Source organism: Abrus precatorius, unplaced genomic scaffold, assembly GCF_003935025.1.
Source record: "Abrus precatorius isolate BTA unplaced genomic scaffold, Abrus_2018 Scaffold9, whole genome shotgun sequence".
Lineage (NCBI taxonomy): Eukaryota > Viridiplantae > Streptophyta > Magnoliopsida > Fabales > Fabaceae > Abrus > Abrus precatorius.
This window is the reverse complement of record NW_020874439.1, coordinates 12,228,771-12,247,135: the sequence shown is the minus strand read 5'-3', so window position 1 is coordinate 12,247,135 and position 18,365 is coordinate 12,228,771. Positions and strand designations below refer to the sequence as shown.

Sequence of the window (18,365 nt, the reverse complement as noted above, 5' to 3'; positions counted from 1 at the left end):
TAATGATAATGATTTTTGTGTTTCCCAAATAAGATTTATATTTCTTTAACGTCTCGTACCAGTACATTTTTTTCTTCTTGGTCTCTCATATATAAACCAATTAATCAACACTCTTTCATTATGTAATCTGGTTCAGGAGCTGGTGGACATATATCATTATCATTGAACTTAATAACTTCAATAATTACCGATTAATTAACATATATTAGGCTAATATTATCGGCACAATATATTATTTTACAAAGGTTATAAGTACACAATTGGTATTGATTAGATCTTTCATGTTGTTAAAACAATGATATAATTATATTAAAGAAAGGAAGATAATTTGTATCAAATTTAACTAATGGATTCAATTAGTTATTATAGATCACTTTTAATAAAAAAAAATTGTATCTTTTTTCTCTCTAACATGATTATATCATGTCACTCAAGAGGATTCAAATTCATTCCTATTAATCAAATCATAGGAAAACATCAAAAAGAGACCAGAATTATGGACAATTGCAGTGTTTGTGTTTGGGTATCCTACGAATGACATAAGTGTCAATTTAAAACTACAATGGCTGACCAAATTCTAAGTATTACATATAATTTTCAGCCTGCAATTACAAGATTGCAACACAACTAAACATAGAATAAAAAGGACAACGACCACAAAAGTCAAAGCTTTGAGCGGCTTGCAGGTGGCTCCATGTGGTCAAACATGTCAACAGGTAAGTCATCGAAGAAGCTGTCACTGTTTTTGGAGCTATCAATTGTGTCCATTGTCCCAATTCTGCAACTTCCTGAAGGATCAAAGAAAGGCAACCCAATTGCATGTTGTGGATCTATTCCATACTCAGATGCATCAAGAGGTCCAAAGTCTTCAATAAAACTTGGCTCATCAATTCTGGCATAGGAATCTTGGCTTCCCATTGAGAATGTATGATCATTCTGAAGTTCTGGAATCTGAGGGAATGCAATGTATTCCGTGCTTTTATAGCTCTCATAAAGGGTAAACTCTTGTTCAAAATGGCTAGTGTCAGAACTAGGCAACTCAGATTTTATGAGATCTGGTAAGTGCACCATTTTTATAACCTCGGAATTATCAATGCAGGGTAATGAGCATGGCTGAGGCTTTGATGATGGTTCTCCCTCTGATGATGAACAGAACTTAGGAGCCTAAATAAAAATGTCAACAAATTAATGTTATGCCTATGTAAAAAAAAAAAATAGAGATTCGACAGCACTGATTTTAACACATTATTATGTACTTGTTGAAATTTATTATTAAAATTATAAAATTATGAGTTTGACTCGCTAAATTAAAAAGTGAAACTTATAATATTTTAATTGTAAATAAATTTTAGTCTATCAAACTTATAATACTTGGAGGAAAAGCTTTACTACTGTGGTCCTATCCGACTTGAACTGGATCAAGAATGTCTATGCAAGTTTGTTTTTCCATTGAAATGCAGTATTCAACAGCGTGATAGCATTTTCAGTTAAGCAAACATGATCTTGAAACTTGTGTTAGCGTCTCAAATTTTATGTATTCTGAGGACAAAACAGAATGGTAGAACCAGAAATGCCAGGAAATAAAGGAACCTTCTAATTTAATTACCTCCAAAGTTGGAATATCAAGAAAGGTAGGAACTTTTGTTTTATTTTTCTGTGATTTGGGGGTTGTTGCTGATGAATGAAGAATCCTAGCCAACCTCTTTTGCCTACTGCTCCAGAAATTTTTTACATCATTGTCTGTTCTTCCTGGCAAGTAGGATGCAATCTTAGCCCACCTGTTCCCAAATTGTGCCTGCAACTCTATGACAACCCTCTCTTCGTCTACTGAAAACTTGCACCCACTTTGACAAGACCAGGAGAAACACCAAGGACAAAAATCAGATAAAACCCATAAAAAAAACTTTCACCTATGAACTAAAACAACACAAACAATCCGCGAGTAGGAACTACCTCAAGGAACCCTATCATTAATCTTGAATTCATCAAACACCAGTGCAAGTAAGTAACAACCGTGAACCATCCATATTGTAGATGATAAAAAATGTCATGATCTTTAAGCTTAAAAACACACAACAAAAGATGCAAGACTAAGGAAATGTGAATTCTGAAGCAACCCCATAATTGTAACATTTTATCATAAAATCAAACAAAAACATAGATGCTAGAGTAACAACCATGCATGGTCCTATATACACAGAATCACATATGAAAATTGAAAAAACATTGACATGACATACTTTTTGAGGTTTGGTCGGAGCTTATTGACCCAACGAAGTCGACAAGACTTGCCAGTCCTTTGAAGAAGGCCTTTGGATCGAATGGAGCTCCAATCTCTGGGGCCATACTTCTTAACGTGGTTCAGTAGCACCTCATCTTCTTCGGCTTTCCATGGCCCTTTCCTTATATATTCTTCTTGCTCTCTTTTTCCATGCATTTTCCACTCACCACAAAAATAATAAGATCCAACACGACACAAACTTTTCGTGGATTTTCTACCTTCAAATGCTTCACCGTTTTCTTTCTTAAACTACTGCTTCTCACATTGCACTATCCTATTTTATCTGTACGGTTATGCACGGCAGTTATTGCCTATTCCCACTAACGTGCCCATGTTCCCACTCTCTCTCCTACACGTGCTAAAATCTCGTAAAAAGTTAAAGTTTTATTTTTTTTATCTTATGAAAATGTTTAGAAAAAAAAGAAGGAAAAACTCTGAGAATTTTAACTTAAAGTGATACGAATTAACTTTTTACTTTTTATTAAATAAATATTGAAGTTAAGAAAAATAAATAAAATTGAAGAATGTTGTGGAATTCATGTCATGACTACCGTACATGATTTTTTGTACGGGTTAATTGATACCAAAAGTTATGTTTCTATTATAATCTTAATCATTATTATTTATGTTTCTATTATACTCAAAATTTTGTCTACTGATTTTTGTACCGGTTAATTGATGCTAAAAATTATGTTTCTATGATATTTTATCTCCTAAATATATTTTTTATTGAAACTGGCTAATTCAATCAGTGAATAGTAGGTCAATGAATTAAATTAATTTTACAAAATGTTATTGCAAAATTCTATGAGTAATTAGTGTTCGAACTTGCACTATTGAAAAATTAAAATTACAACATAAATAAACTCCGCTTAAAATAATAATAATTAAAAAATTTAATTATATGCTTATCCCATTTTTTAAATGGATTAAGTATTCTATCCCAGTTCATTTAAGTATGGGTTCACATGAACTATCTAAATAGTCTACCTACTTTATCACTCCTGGTTAAATATAACTAATAAAATAAAAAATTTCTTTAATTAACATTTGAAATTTGAGATCAAAATAAAATAAAATATGAAATTACTAATCTTACTTTCTAATAGAGTAGTATTAATATTAACATAGCAATTTAACTCAAATAAAAGCAACCATTGCAACGCAATTACATATTAATTATAATATTTCTATTATATTTATAAATATTTAAATAAAAAATATGTGGTTGAATTGGATCCAGCAGTAGCTTGCTAATTGAATGGATACGTTAATGATAAAGTATCTCAACCAAGATGATAACATTCTTCAGAGGAAGCACATTCATTATGTGTAACTTTTTCTCTCCTTTCTCTCATGTTTTTATATATGCCTTATTGTTTTTCTCCTTAATTATAATAATATTTATGATAATTGTTTTTCTCCTTATTTATAATATGCTCTACAAAGACCATCTTAATTGAGATATAATTACACACTAAATGTGAGGTCTTCACTTGACGAGGGTTCAAGGTCCCCACTTGATGGGAGATTATCTCCTTTTACTTTGGAGCATAATTTTACCTTGAGTATTGAAGACATTTAGTATATATGTCTGTTTACCTAGTAAAAATTTTATTAATTATAACATTCGACTGTTTGTTTGTTTTTTAAGAATATTTTCCTCCATCAAACTCTCAACTCCACCAACAAATTTGAAGACCACCATAAATCAGTCTTAACTTCCTTCAAGGTTAAGAAATTGGACAAAAGTTATTGTAAATCTTTGATTGTTTTAGATAGTAAATGTGTCCTAAATTTAAATGTAACATTCTTTTAACATTGTGTTGTTTTCTTTTGAATTGGTTTTGTCATGAGTCCTAATGCTGATGTTGATGCTCTAAAAACTCCCAAGATATGGGTCTAATAAATGCATGGGTAGTTCATCCCATTGTTAAAATGTTTGTTTAGTTGTATTGATTTAGGTCTTTATACTTGTCCATTGGGAAAATGGACCATCAATGATCTGTCGTGGGTATGGGCATTACCTACATTTAATTGAAACAATATAATATAAGAAATACAATATTAAATTAGGGTTTTTTTTATAAAAAAAAAGAAGATGACGTGTGCAAATGGAGTCCTCATAAGATGTTTATAGCATTTTGCACGTTCATAAGATAAGATGATTGATTTGAATCATAATATTTTATGGTAAATTAAAATTTTAAAGTTCATTTGATAAAATAAGATACTTATTATATTCGTTTTTAATCAAATGTTTGTTAAATTATAATGATAGAGTTACTTGTCCAATACTATTTTGGACTAATGTAATTGCTACATAGAAACTATAGTTGAGTTAGAAGAGAAAAGAAATGACAACAATTATTTTAATTTATTATATTATCTCTTTTATCTTTATCTCCTCTCTCTCTATTTAAAGTTTTTTATAAATTAAAAATAATAACTTATAAAAAATAAAAAAATTAAAATTAAATTTAGTAAATATAAATAAAAAATGACTTTTATCATCTTTTTGCACATTTATATTATATTTTTTTATTAAGTCTGCATCAAACATTAAACGTGATAAAAGTTTGTTACGTTCTTATTATATTATGATTTTACCTAATCCTCTTATTATATTATTTATATTAATTTTTTCCGTTAAATGAGTCCTATATATTACTTGTATCATAATGATTATTTAATAAATGATCAAGATAGAACCTATAAAATATATATGTATTATTTAATTTGTTAAATTTTTTTAACATATATCTAATTAAAATTTATATAAAATAAGTTTACATTGTATCTAAGTTCATTTTAGATAAATTTTTAAAAAGTCTTTAAAAATTATTAATATAACAAATATTAAAAAAATTTATAAATTAAAAATAATTTATTTCTTTAAATTTTAAAAAATAAATATAAAGTTCTTTTAAAATATAAAAAAACAAATTTTTTCTAACTTATAAAAAATTTATTTATTTTTAAATTTATTTTTGTCTAATACATCCATTGATTTCTCCCTGAGCACGAAGCTAAAAAAAAAGTGGGTACTCCTTAGAAACGAAAGAGAAGGCGATTAGGAATTAGAGGCATAGAAATTATGAACTACAAAAATGGAAATAGACGATGTTGAATGAAGTGGAATCCATGTGGCCAAGAGTGCTCAAATCAAAATACGCGGCTAGGAATTGCAATCACTTTTATATTTATTAGATTAGATTTACGAAAAAAAAATGCTTATAACACAATTTTTTTTATATTAGTGTAACTTTAAATAAAAAATTTAAATTTAATATAAGAATTTTAGTTTTACACTAGTGTAAAAAAAATTTCTTTATCTATAAATCAAAAGTATTTGCTTAATTTAGTAATTTATTTAATTTTAGATGAATACTTTTATTTATAGTAATATATTTACTTTATTAATTCATAAAAAAATATTTCAGTTAATAAACTTTAAATGCGCATATTTATTTTGATATTATATGTATATGAATTTTTTTTATTTTAATAAATATATATAGAAAAGTAAAAACTTTAAATAATTTTTTTTAAAAATTATATTAATTTTGATAAAAGAGAAATTTTTTAGTTAAATATAACTTATATTTTATTCTATTGTTTTTTATTTATCTGAAATATTAAATAATTCTCTTAATTTGAGTGTCCTATCGTTTCCTTAACCACACAACTCTTAATACGTCATTTAAATTTTATCTTAAAAAAAAAAGGTGTTTGGGAGGATCCTAGGGTGAGATGAGTGGACCTTCATCAAAATTAATATACGGTTAGCAAAATTAATAATAAGACTATTTAGAGTCAGTTACGTTCCTACAAGTTAATCCCTTTTCATTATTCTTTTTTTCTAAAAATGTAAATTATTTTACCTTCACTCTTTCAAAAACGCCAACTACCTCTAATTAGTACAAAATTAAAGACAGCCAAAAATTTACCATTTTTTGTTTTTTATTTTTAAATTTTATATTTTCATAATTTTGCAAAAGATATTATATTCCAGTATATATTATTTTTAAATACCAAACGTGTGAATAAGATCAATTAAACTTTAACTGATATGAAGATGAAATAACATTGGTTTTAACAGAGAATATGAGTAATTTGCGAAAGAAAAAAGCGTTAAAGAAAATGAAACGGCAATATTTGGTCCGTGAATAGAAACAGACATTCGAGCTTTCAGACAGGCTATGTTTTTTGGAAAGTTTCGAGGCCTAACCCACAGTTTTGTCATCATAACCCTCCCATTACTGTGAGCCCAGCTAAGCCAACCCCACCAAATCAAATTGCATACATTAACAATTTTAATTTTAATTTTAATTAGATAATATATTTTGACCATCCAATCAAAATTAATTATAACTTTAATTATAAGGGAAAGTCACTCTTTTCACGCTATCATCTCTTTCCTGATTTTATGCATATATACACACACTCGTACTCCTTGGTGGCCACAAGCACTAAAGTGTAACAAACTGAGAGATCTACGACAAAACAGATCTGTGGCAACTGGCAACTTTTTAGTCATTGGATTCATCAACAACAATTGTATCAAACAAAAACACAAACACATTACTCACACATTACTCATCTCCTTCACTTCACATTACTCACACATCCATGGAAATTGACAAGATTTTCAACACCGGTTTGCTCATTGTGGCTACCATTTTGGTGGCCAAACTTATCTCATCGTTCATAGTGCCCAAATCAAGAAAGAGACTTCCCCCGGTGATGAAGGGGTGGCCCCTCGTTGGAGCCCTTCCCCGTTTCCTCAAAGGTCCAATTTTTATGCTCCGCGAAGAGTACCCAAAACTTGGAAGCGTCTTCACCTTGAAGTTCTTTCACAAAAACATCACTTTCTTGATTGGCCCTGAGGTTTCTTCACACTTCTTCAAGGCCCCAGAGAATGAACTCAGCCAGCAAGAGGTGTATCGGTTCAATGTGCCAACTTTTGGACCTGGGGTGGTCTTTGACGTTGATTACTCTGTGAGGCAAGAGCAGTTCAGGTTTTTCACTGAGGCTCTTAGGGTCAACAAGCTCAAGAGTTATGTCAATCAGATGGTTGCAGAAGCTGAGGTAAGTGTGTTGGTGTTTTTGTTTTTTGGTAACTTGATTTATCTAATGTGATTATGTCTCGTCTCACATTGATGTGTTTTGTGTGACATTGGGTTCACGCTATTGGGTTTTGGAGCTTTCGTTTTCTGACGTTGGATTTAATCATTGTAATCAGGAATTTGTTTTCTATGGTACCGGTGTTCCTTTTTCTATGGTTCTCATTGCATGTGACGATGGATTGAGAGACTGGGGGATACAGGCTTCGATCCATGCTTTTTTTTTTTTTTTTTGTATTTTAATTGACCCTTTTATTCTTACATGATGTATTGCATGTTTTTTGCATTCAATGCTTCGTTCGATCTGGTCAACGGCAAACACCTGCAGTGATATCTGTACATTTTGCAGGATGAAGCTTATCGAAACTTTAATTCAACAATAGCTAAGCCTCATCCATCTCCGTGGTATCGGATATAGATGTTTTCAATCTAGAGTAAAAAGATTGGCACTTCAACGCTTTTAGAAAATGGAGTATAACTTAAAAATTCCATATTTTGTGACAATGTTCATACATTTTTATGTCCACTGCAAGGCTTTAACTTCTCGAGAAAGAGTATAAATTTGACAATTTTCAGTGCACCCCTCATCTTAGTGTAGCAAAATTCCCAGTCTAATTGAAAACCAAATTTTATGCTGCTGCTTGAATTCACTCCCATGATAAACTGTGGAAGCTCTTCATTTCCATTTGGACTTGACCATGGTGAAATTGCATCAAACCTGGCACTTGATTGTTTCTTTATGTTGTTAATAGTAAATTACTCCCTTGTATTTTTCCTTGGTTGTGTACCAAATTGGCATTGAAGACTTTTCTTTCCCAAACCCATACCCAATTTGCAGTACTATTTCTCAAAGTGGGGACCAAGTGGGGAGATTGATTTGAAGTATGAGCTTGAGCATCTGATCATCTTGACAGCCAGTAGATGCCTTTTGGGCCGTGAAGTTCGTGACAAGCTCTTTGATGATGTCTCTGCATTGTTCCATGACCTTGATAATGGGATGCTTCCAATCAGTGTCATCTTACCATACCTGCCAATCCCAGCTCACAAGCGCCGTGACCAAGCACGCGCAAAGCTTGCTGAGATCTTTGCAAACATCATAGCATCTCGCAAGAGTGCCAACAAATCAGAAGATGACATGCTGCAGTGCTTCATTGACTCAAAATACAAAGATGGTCGCCCAACAACCGAATCTGAAGTGACTGGACTGCTCATTGCTGCGCTTTTCGCAGGTCAACACACAAGTTCCATTACCTCCACTTGGACTGGTGCATACCTCCTGTGTAACAACAAGTACCTTTCAGCCGTGTTGGAGGAGCAGAAGATGTTGATGGAAAAGCACGGGGACAGAGTTGATCATGATGTTTTGGCTGAAATGGATGTGCTGTATAGGTGCATTAAAGAAGCCTTGAGACTCCACCCCCCTCTGATTATGCTGATGAGAAGCTCACACACTGATTTTAGCGTCACAACAAGAGAGGGGAAAGCATATGACATTCCCAAGGGTCATATAATTGCGACATCACCTGCGTTTGCTAACAGGCTAAGTCACGTTTTCAAGGACCCTGATAGGTTTGATCCTGATCGATTTGCTGTTGGCAGGGAAGAAGACAAGGTGGCAGGTGCATTCTCAGTCATTTCATTTGGAGGAGGCCGACATGGATGCCTCGGTGAACCCTTCGCATATCTGCAGATAAAAGCAATATGGACTCATCTGCTGAGGAATTTTGAACTGGAGTTGGTGTCACCTTTTCCTGAGATCGATTGGAATGCCATGGTTGTAGGAGTGAAAGGAAAAGTGATGGTCCGATATAAGCGGAAGGAGCTTTCTCTTAATCAATAGGACCAAATGTTTCAGTGTTTGGCATCATTTTATTTTAAGCAGCTCTTGTTAGTCTTTCTGGTTCAGTTTCAGTCCTAGTTAACTGTTTTTCACCATGGATTTCTAGAATCTTGATTTTGATTTTATGTAATTTTGGCAAGTGTTTTCAACTTACTTTGGTTTTTTCATGTATTGGTTGATAGTAACCTGTGTTGAAGTGAAATGGTAAGATCAAAATACAAATTGCGAATTGCGATATTATGGTGCTGCATCACCCTGAAATAGTCTACCCTCTTGTTCTGATCATAACTTGCTCACTCAATGAAATTTGTACAAACTCGATCCATTTAAAAGCTGGGGAAGCTTTCTCCCTCTAAACAATTTGACTTAAAGATTCCTAAAGGATATATCAATTTATAAAAAAGACCAGAGGATTCTGAAAATATTAGAGGATCTTATTCAGAATCCAACCAATTGAAATAGCCTGATTTAAAAAGGTCATGCTCATTTCAGCATATTTCCTAGTAACTAGAAGTCATTGCTCATTTAACTCTTGTTTAGGATGTCCCTGGTACCATCACACATATGTGCAACTATTATCAATCAATATGTTATACGATAAACATGCCAGTTCTAGTACAAGTAAATGAGAAATAAAAGTTACATTGCAATCATTTATACGATACAATACACAAAAGGTGATTCAATATATATTTCTCATGTAACTAAAAGAGTAGACTAGCAACTCGATAGAAATTGAAGACGGTGAATATTAGCACAGCAATTCCCACTATTGTAGAACTGCTTCTCCAAGGGTCACGGAAGTAAACCCACCTTAATGTACCCATTGCCCATTTCCAATCGTTGTTGTAGTGTTGATTAACATCTTCCATAATTTGGTGGTAGCATGTTGAACTTGTCACTACATGTTTACAAAGATCATTAACCAAATTTGCCAATTCCTGATCACTTCCCAGTTCATGGACAATAGCTTCTTTCTCAACCATCAACTCAGCATCATCTTTAGTGTGAATAAGTGAATCAACAAGAAAAACATAATTGCAAATATAAGGCTCCTCAGGATAGTGACACTGCTCAAAGGCTATTAGGTTTCTAAGAACACATTCTGTTGTGTGGTCTACTTTTAACTGAGGGAATTGAAATCTAGCTTTGAACAACTTGCAGCATGGCAAGCAACCCAAGCAAAGAAACCAGCTGAAGAATCTCTTCTTCTCAAACTTTATGTCAAGTAGGGATCTATCATGAACATTCTCAAAGCTTATACCAGCCTCATTCAACTTTGTTGCAGTCCTTAGCACAGACTCCTTTTCAGAATAAGGTTGCTGACTGCTCAGTTTCTTGGGAAGATATGAGTTTCTAATCAGATCAGTGAAATGTAGTGATTCCTCCCACTTACATAGCTCAAACTTGCTGTCTGAAGAATACTGGTGAGGATAATAAGATCGAAAATACTCGTGCGCGAGCTTAAGAAATCTTGAATGCTTCTTGACATTGCTTGGAACAACTCTATCATACAGTTTTTCCAACACCATAATTGGAATCTGATTCTCGAGCAGCAGCAAATCACGCTGGATGCTCTTCCCAACACATCTTTGAGTTACTAGATAGTCATCTTTGTGTTCCCATCTTTTTGCTTCTCTCAGAAACAGCTCCATGATGAACACAGCATCCAGCAGTATCATTTCAACAAATTCCTGATTGCTCATATTAGTGAATTTGTTTTGGTAACAACGGCGAATTTTTTGCTCTTCTTGTTCAAGGTAGGCTTTATACTGCACTAAGTCATATTTGTTCACTAGGCGTTTCCAAAAGAAATGAAAATATCTTTGTTTTTGTTCTTGCATTTCCTTCAGTACTTCTTTCTTGTGGTGCACAGGGCCAATTGAGATCAATAGAGGAGTATAGGCCTCCTCTTTCACCTTCAAAAGATTACTAGGAACCTTATAGATACAACATTCAGGCCACAATGCAGGTTCAATCTCTTCTGGAATGTTGATTATGTGTTGGATGTGATATTCAACAGCAGACCCCATGAGATCTTCTTTTCTGTGCCAGTTGAGCAAACAAATAAATGTTTGATACAAACCATCAGACAAAGAAATCACTTGTCATTGATACAAACCAGCAGCCAAAAATTTGTTTTCTTTGAATAAATTTATGGAAAATACTAAGAATCAAAAGTAGAAATGTTTTATTGGAAAAGGTAAAAATACACCTATTATTCAGATTTTTAATGTATTCCAACGTGATTTCTAACAAGATTTAATATTTATTGATTCCTTAACTAGTGCCTTAGCAAGACCGTAATTTTATTTTTACTGTTCATTTTTTTCTCACAGGCTTAACACTTGCAATGCTGAGATATGAACTTCAAAATTCCTGCAAATTACCTTAGCCCTTGTTAATTTTAAAGTTAGAAATTTAATACTGGCATATTTTAAAGAAAAACACACGTTTCAATATAAAATACGTGGTTCAGACTAATTTAGGTGCATATCTAAATTACATTCAATATTCAAAATCAATCCCATGAAAATGAATTTTACCAAACTCTGAACCAAACAGATACTAACTTCATAGCAAATATTTGGTATAGAGACAGACTCTGATGTTTTTTAATATTCAAGAAAATCTAAGCTCTCGATCTCAAGTATAATAAAAATGTTTTTTCAAAACATCTGTTTGAAGGACTTCAAAGGGAGAGAGAGAGAGAGAGAGAACTTTTCTTCTGTTTACTTTACAGTATAAAAAATTTGAATATATACAAAGGATCCACTCATCTTCAATGTACAGACAAAGGTGCATCTACAAAGTGCAGATACCACTCACAAAAAGGTTTATGCAGCTTTGGCTGAAGGTATTATTTGAAAGACAAAATTAAAATGTTTAAATACTAATCACAAACAGAAATAGGACCAGCACACAACAAGGGGGGAAAAGAATCACTTGTAAAGTAAACAATTGCAACTTTTTCTTTCGCAAACAAACAAAATAAAATAGAACAAACAAGGGAAACCAAAATGAAAAACCAGAAGCAGAACACACTATGGTCAAGAAAGACTGTAACACACTAGAGTAAACTTTTCCTGATAAAACTCATAGCATAGCATTACAGTAAACTTAGATCACAACTACTGATAAACAGTGTTAACTTTTGCAATAATCTAAGAGGCATTGTACTATCATGAACAAGTGTTAACTATAGAGCATATTGTATGAACCTGAAGATCTGATTCCTCCAACAACTTCTTAGATCCTAGCTTCTGGCTCTCCAGTTCTACTCTCTCTCACTCTATCTCAACCTCTTTATGGTTTGTACTGGAACTTCAGGAGTGTGCTTGGTAGAAAAGTCAAAGAATACAGTAACTGAAGAAGATAAATCCTGGACTACTGTAGAACAGAAATTCATTATTAATGTTCTAATTTTATTTATTAATAGTTGGCAGATTGATGAGAAGATAAATTGTTATGAGATTGGAAATTATTAGGAATTTTATTACTTTGTCAGGTTACATTGACTAGTAATATTTATATATGATTCTACCTAGATTCTTGGAACTTTTGCTTTACAATATTCTCCAAAATTCAATTAGTTTAATTGCTAATTGATTATTTTTATTGTATTATTTAATTTAATTATAATTATTTCGTTGAATATTAAATTATGAATTATAATAATATTCAATTAAATTTAATTGAACAAACTAATTAGTTTCTATATTATAAATAAAAATATAAACATGGAGCATAGTATAGCTTTTTTTTTTTTTTTACTCTTTTGCTATAATTATTTTACTTTTTACCAATTTTTTTATGATAAATTTTACGGTGCTCTAAAAAATAAAGAAGTATTTTATATATGTAAAATAATTATAATAGGTAATTTTAATGATAGAGTTAATGGTGTATTTAAAAAAAATATAAATATCTTTTAATATCTTAGTATAATTTTAAAAAAAATATTTAATACATTCTCAAATTTAAGAACACTATAGTAAGTAACTTTTTTTATTATCTTTTTAAATTTTAAAGATAAAAAATATTAATTAATTTTTTATTACTTTATATAAACTTTTTGATTTTCAGTAAATAATTACATTTATTGTTATAAATTTTTAAAAAATTATTGGCAATACTTTCGATCAAAATTATTTTTAGTGATTACTTACCTTTAGTTTTATGAAAAAAAAAAGTCAGTTAAATATAAAAGAATTCATCACTTTTATCCATTTTGTTCTCAAAATTTGCATTATTCTCAAATACTTTCTCTTATGGTTATTAACATATATTAATTGTTGATATTTAATTAAAAAATGGAAACTATATTATTTTAAAATAAAATATTTAAAATTTATTATAATTTTATTAATTCTTATAGTTTTGATACATACTATTTATAGTTATAGAATTAAGTTAAAATAATTATACAAAAAATCTATTGTTTAAAATAACTTTATTCCATATATAACATTTGATAAAAATTAAAAAAATCTTAAATTATTAAACTATATATAATTTAAAATTCTCAGATTTTATTAATGTAAATTTTAAAAGATTGTTACCATGTTGTTTTCATCATTTACTGAATCTGCGTTGCATTAACAAAATGTTGCAAATTCCTTCTAGAGTATAAATGAACATTTCTTTAATTACCACTTAATTAAAATAATTTACCCAAATTGATTTGTTAACATTTTTAAAAAAATATAGTTAGCAGAACAGTGAAAACGAAGAAGGAAGCAATAAATAAATTAATAAATGCACGTAGAAAAAACTCTTACGGAATTAATTTCCACTGATTTTTTTGGGTAATAATTGCTGTCTTTTTTATTTGCAACGTTTTAAACGCAACTACCAATATGAGCCATTTAAAGAGCTGAACGGTGGTCGGTGGACCTAAACGCACTCTACAAAAAAAAATTATCATATACTATGCTAAATTATAATTTTATTTTTTTTATAATACACCCAAGTATATAATTTGTTAAAATTACTTTTAAATTATTTTTTTAAATTATTAAAATCAACTCCATAATTTTACAGCCATGTTTTGCAACTTGTACATTCGTGTCAAGGACAAATATTTCTACTAATGACTTTTTTGGGCTAAATAATTAAAAAAAAAACTTTTTTATTTTCTTAATGTTCAAATTAATTATCTGTAACTAAAATAAAAATTATCTAAATCAATATTTTCAAGTTAAAATACAAAATTATCCTTACTGTTATTTTTTTAAGGCTTTTTTATTTTGTAAGAAAAAAATATCTTACTTTTATTTATTTTAAGCAAATTTATTTGTCTATAATTAACTTGTATATTAATCCGATCTAACTTAATCTTGTAAATTTTTTAATGTGGGGTTCTTAGCTTTAACTCATTGTAAATCAATATTCATTAAATCAACTAATTGAAGGAGGAGGCATGGAGACAATTGACCAGTTAAATGAAAATGAAATTTCATTACTTAAACCCTAAAAAATCATAACAACATGTTATTTTGATTATTTGGATTATAAGATCTCAAGTTATTTATTTTAATGGGCCTACTAAAAACTATAATCCCTCGAATTAGTTTTTAAAAATATAAAAACTAAGAGTAAAATAAAATGAATATATAAAAATTAATAATGTATTTAAACCTTTGTAATAAACAATTTATGGGATCACAGTTACATGGAACAGTACTACAATCTTTAAAGTATTGACATAAGAAAAATTTGTTATCAATCAAATCGTGCTTTCATTTTTATAACACATCTCAGTCATCCAATTCATGACCAGTGTCCTTTTCATTCCCTAAAGGTTTTTAGCTTTTGCCTCTCTATTTGTTCAACATTTTATTCAAATAAAATACTTCATATGATCTTTTTATTGTGTTTAGTAATATATAATCAAATTTATATATAATTATTTTTTATATTGAAAATTATAAGATGTTCAAGAATTAGTATATTAATAATTTAATACTGATAAGAATATTATTTATTAACTTCATATTAATAATGTGCATAAATTGATTATTTATATATTACATTAATAAATATATTTAATCATATGAATAATAAATAAGCGTCTTATTAATAGATACCTTACAGTAAATTAAAATATAAAAATAATAATTAATGCATATATAAATGAATTTTTATTTTTCTATAGTTGAAATAAAAATATTAATAATTATATTTTATAGAAATGAAAATATTTCTTTTTATTAAAAAATATATATATTCATTATACTAATGTACTTTAATATAATAAATATTTTATCTTTTAATAAAAGTTTAATATATTAAAGTGATATTTTAATTTACTTTTTGTACGCAAGCAATATGATCCAGGCAATTTCCATTAAAAATTGTCGACTAATGTTTTGTCTGTTTATGAAAACAGTACATCAAAGCAAGAAAAATCTCGTGTAAATTATCTTATAAAGAAGGAAAAAGAGAGAATAAAAAAAGGAAAAAATAAACACTTAAATCCAACGTGTAGATCCATAATCAATTTAATTTACAATTTTTAAAAGAATTTAGTTATTATTTTAATTCAAACTGCTTTTATTTTTTGGTATAATAAAAAAAGTAAAATTTTAAATGAGTAAAAAAAGATAAATCGCTAAATAAAAATGAGTTAATTTCATTAAAAAAATGAACTTAACATTTAATTAATATTCATCTTCACGATAATAATAGTAATTTAGTTTTTTGAGCTCATAAATAAGATAAATATTTCAATTATAAACTAATAAATTTTCAATTTTCCTAATAATTAAAAGCATATAATTATACGAAAAAGGGATAGGAGTAACAAACTGGTGATATGCAAAATAGTAATTTTTTTAAAAATATTTTAATACATAATTATTTTAAAGATAACGAGTGTATTAAATTGTATAATGAATCATTTTTATGCAATGAAGTATATGAAATAATTTAATGTAGTGTTTGTTGAGGGAAAATTGAGAAAATATTTAGTAGATGGATAGGGTTCTGAGTTTGGACAATACAAATTATAAAGATATTTTGAGTGTGCAAAGAGGAAATGTTTATCTACTTCGTCAAAAGTTGAAGAAATTTGAGTGCCTTATATGTTAAATCGATATCAATGGATATTAAAGCCAAAAATAATGGATCACTGGTGCATCATAGACAACATTAAAAAGAAAAGAAAAGAAAAAATGCTAAACATTTAGATTATTTTCTAAAAGAGTTTTATTTCTAACACATGTTTTTACTCATTTTTTATTGATAAAAATATTGAAGAAATATATAATTTATATTAGAAGAAAGATTTTTTTACACCAAATGTAAGTCTAAAAACTCTTACACTCAATTTAAATTTTTCATTTAACTTAAATTTAACAAGTCATAATTTATTATTTTAGTGGCTGTTAGATTTAAGTTAAATAAAAGACTCAAATTGGGTATAAGAGTTTTTAGATTTACACCGGTGCAAGAAAATTCTGTCTCCTTATATTAATATTATTTTTACAAATTATTATATGGCAAAAGTTTCAAATATGCAATGTCTTATGAAATAATTTAAAGTAATTTATTAATTATTTCAAAACCAACCTACTTTTACCATTTTCAATCTTTTTTCTGTTATGTTTCCTTTTTCCTTGTCTTTCTTTCTCCACTGTTCTTTCATGTTGTTCTAAGTTTCACAACTCTTTCCCTTTCACTCTTTTTTGGATGCAACTTTGCAAATGCCATTAGGTTCTTTTTTCCTTCTATTCTCTCTTTGCTTTAATTGTTTCAACAACTCAACAAGAAAAAAAATAAAAGGGCCTTTTTTCTTTTCTACTTTTTGTTGTGCTGATCAAAGCAGATTGTTATTTGTCTAATAATTTATTTTTTCAATTGTTATTAAATTATATTTCTTTCTCATTTAATTATATTTTAATTTAAAATTATTTAACTACTTTATTATATTGAAATTTAATTATCTAAGTTATGTCAATTCAATGTAAGAGAAATAAATTTTAATTATAATGCCATATATATAGCTAATATTAAAAAAAACTTATAGTATTATGATAATTTTAAATGCCACCCAACTTGATGATTTAATCTTAATTTTTTCTGTCTATATCTAATTGTTAGGATTTACTCATGCATTTATTATGTTGTTTTCAATATATTTATATTTAAATTTTAATAAAAATTATCATATATAAATTTTTATTTGTGTATCCTCTGGCTATATTTTAAAAAATTATGTGTGAGGATCAAGTCATTTTAAGAATAATTTTGAATGTAATTACTTTTATTAATAAGCCATCACTATAACTATTAAATAATACGATATTAATATTTTGATTATGTCAAGTTTTAAACAAATTTTATTTTAAATATTTATTTATATTTTAAAAAAGTACGTTAAATATTAAAGTAAAATGTGGTCCAAAAAAGTACCAATTAGTTTTTCTTTTATAACTATATATAAACTTGATTTAATCAATAAAAAATTAATTTAGCTGTTAATTTATCATTTTTTTTTAAAAATTATTAAGCAAAAACTCGCTCATATAAAATAATATTAGAATAACTTAACCCCCACTCACTGTATAATTGTAAAATTCAATTTCTTTAATTTTATTTTGATTCTTTAATAATTAATAAAATATTAAACTTACACCTTTAATTACTTTAATCATGTATTATTTTAGTCCTTTTAAAATATATTTAAAAATGTGCACGTTTTTAATGCACCTCTTATAAACTGCGCTTAATGACAAATTTTTCTATAATCAAAGTTTAGGAGCATTCCAATTAATGAGTAAATATTATTGAAGATTAGTACATATTATTGAAATTAATTCTAATTTTAATTAAAAAAAATAACATCAATAACATTTATAACATTGCACCTTGCACCTGAAGTTTATCTCTTACTTTCATGAAAGTTATAGTATTTATGAGTACTGTAGTTTAAGAACCTGTTTGGTTTCTTATTCAACCATATATTGAAAGGAAATCTCACTTGAAAATTAATGGTTATAAATGTGTACAAATTATGAATATGAAGTAATTTTTTTGGATTATTTATAATTTATTATTTTTCATTTTCAAATAAAGACTAATATCAATGACAGATTATTTATTTTAGAAAAGTAAT

At 28.6% G+C, this 18,365-nt stretch overlaps 3 protein-coding genes across 3 annotated transcripts; 1 reads left to right on the top strand and 2 right to left on the bottom strand.

The window, feature by feature from the left end:
* Positions 1-663: 663 nt before the first annotated feature.
* On the bottom strand, positions 664-2,437 carry LOC113851616 (transcription factor DUO1). Its single transcript, XM_027482146.1, has 3 exons — positions 2,241-2,437; positions 1,607-1,844; positions 664-1,164 (listed from the first exon to the last, which is right to left on the bottom strand). Exons 1-3 carry the CDS (start codon positions 2,435-2,437, stop codon positions 664-666), a joined length of 936 nt encoding a protein of 311 aa, XP_027337947.1.
* Positions 2,438-6,748: 4,311 nt separating this feature from the next.
* On the top strand, positions 6,749-9,476 carry LOC113849840 (sterol 14-demethylase). The gene is made up of 2 exons (XM_027480038.1): positions 6,749-7,372; positions 8,246-9,476. Exons 1-2 carry the CDS (start codon positions 6,914-6,916, stop codon positions 9,245-9,247), a joined length of 1,461 nt encoding a protein of 486 aa, XP_027335839.1. The 5' UTR covers positions 6,749-6,913; the 3' UTR covers positions 9,248-9,476.
* Positions 7,649-12,594, bottom strand: LOC113849841 (UPF0481 protein At3g47200-like). Its single transcript, XM_027480040.1, has 2 exons — positions 12,469-12,594; positions 7,649-11,293 (listed from the first exon to the last, which is right to left on the bottom strand). Exon 2 carries the CDS (start codon positions 11,278-11,280, stop codon positions 9,952-9,954), a length of 1,329 nt encoding a protein of 442 aa, XP_027335841.1. The 5' UTR covers positions 11,281-11,293; positions 12,469-12,594; the 3' UTR covers positions 7,649-9,951.
* Between the last annotated feature and the right edge of the window lie 5,771 nt (positions 12,595-18,365).

Excerpts from the sequence above, each read along its gene's own strand:
- LOC113851616 (XM_027482146.1), bottom strand. The coding sequence starts at position 2,437 with ATGCATGGAAAAAGAGAGCAAGAAGAATATATAAGGAAAGGGCCATGG. Across the intron at positions 1,845-2,240 it reads CTCCGACCAAACCTCAAAAA|TGGGTGCAAGTTTTCAGTAG; the intron begins GTATGTCATGTC and ends GTCTTGTCAAAG. Across the intron at positions 1,165-1,606 it reads TTGATATTCCAACTTTGGAG|GCTCCTAAGTTCTGTTCATC; the intron begins GTAATTAAATTA and ends ATTTTTATTTAG.
- LOC113849840 (XM_027480038.1), top strand. The coding sequence starts at position 6,914 with ATGGAAATTGACAAGATTTTCAACACCGGTTTGCTCATTGTGGCTACC. Across the intron at positions 7,373-8,245 it reads AGATGGTTGCAGAAGCTGAG|TACTATTTCTCAAAGTGGGG; the intron begins GTAAGTGTGTTG and ends CCCAATTTGCAG.
- LOC113849841 (XM_027480040.1), bottom strand. The coding sequence starts at position 11,280 with ATGGGGTCTGCTGTTGAATATCACATCCAACACATAATCAACATTCCA.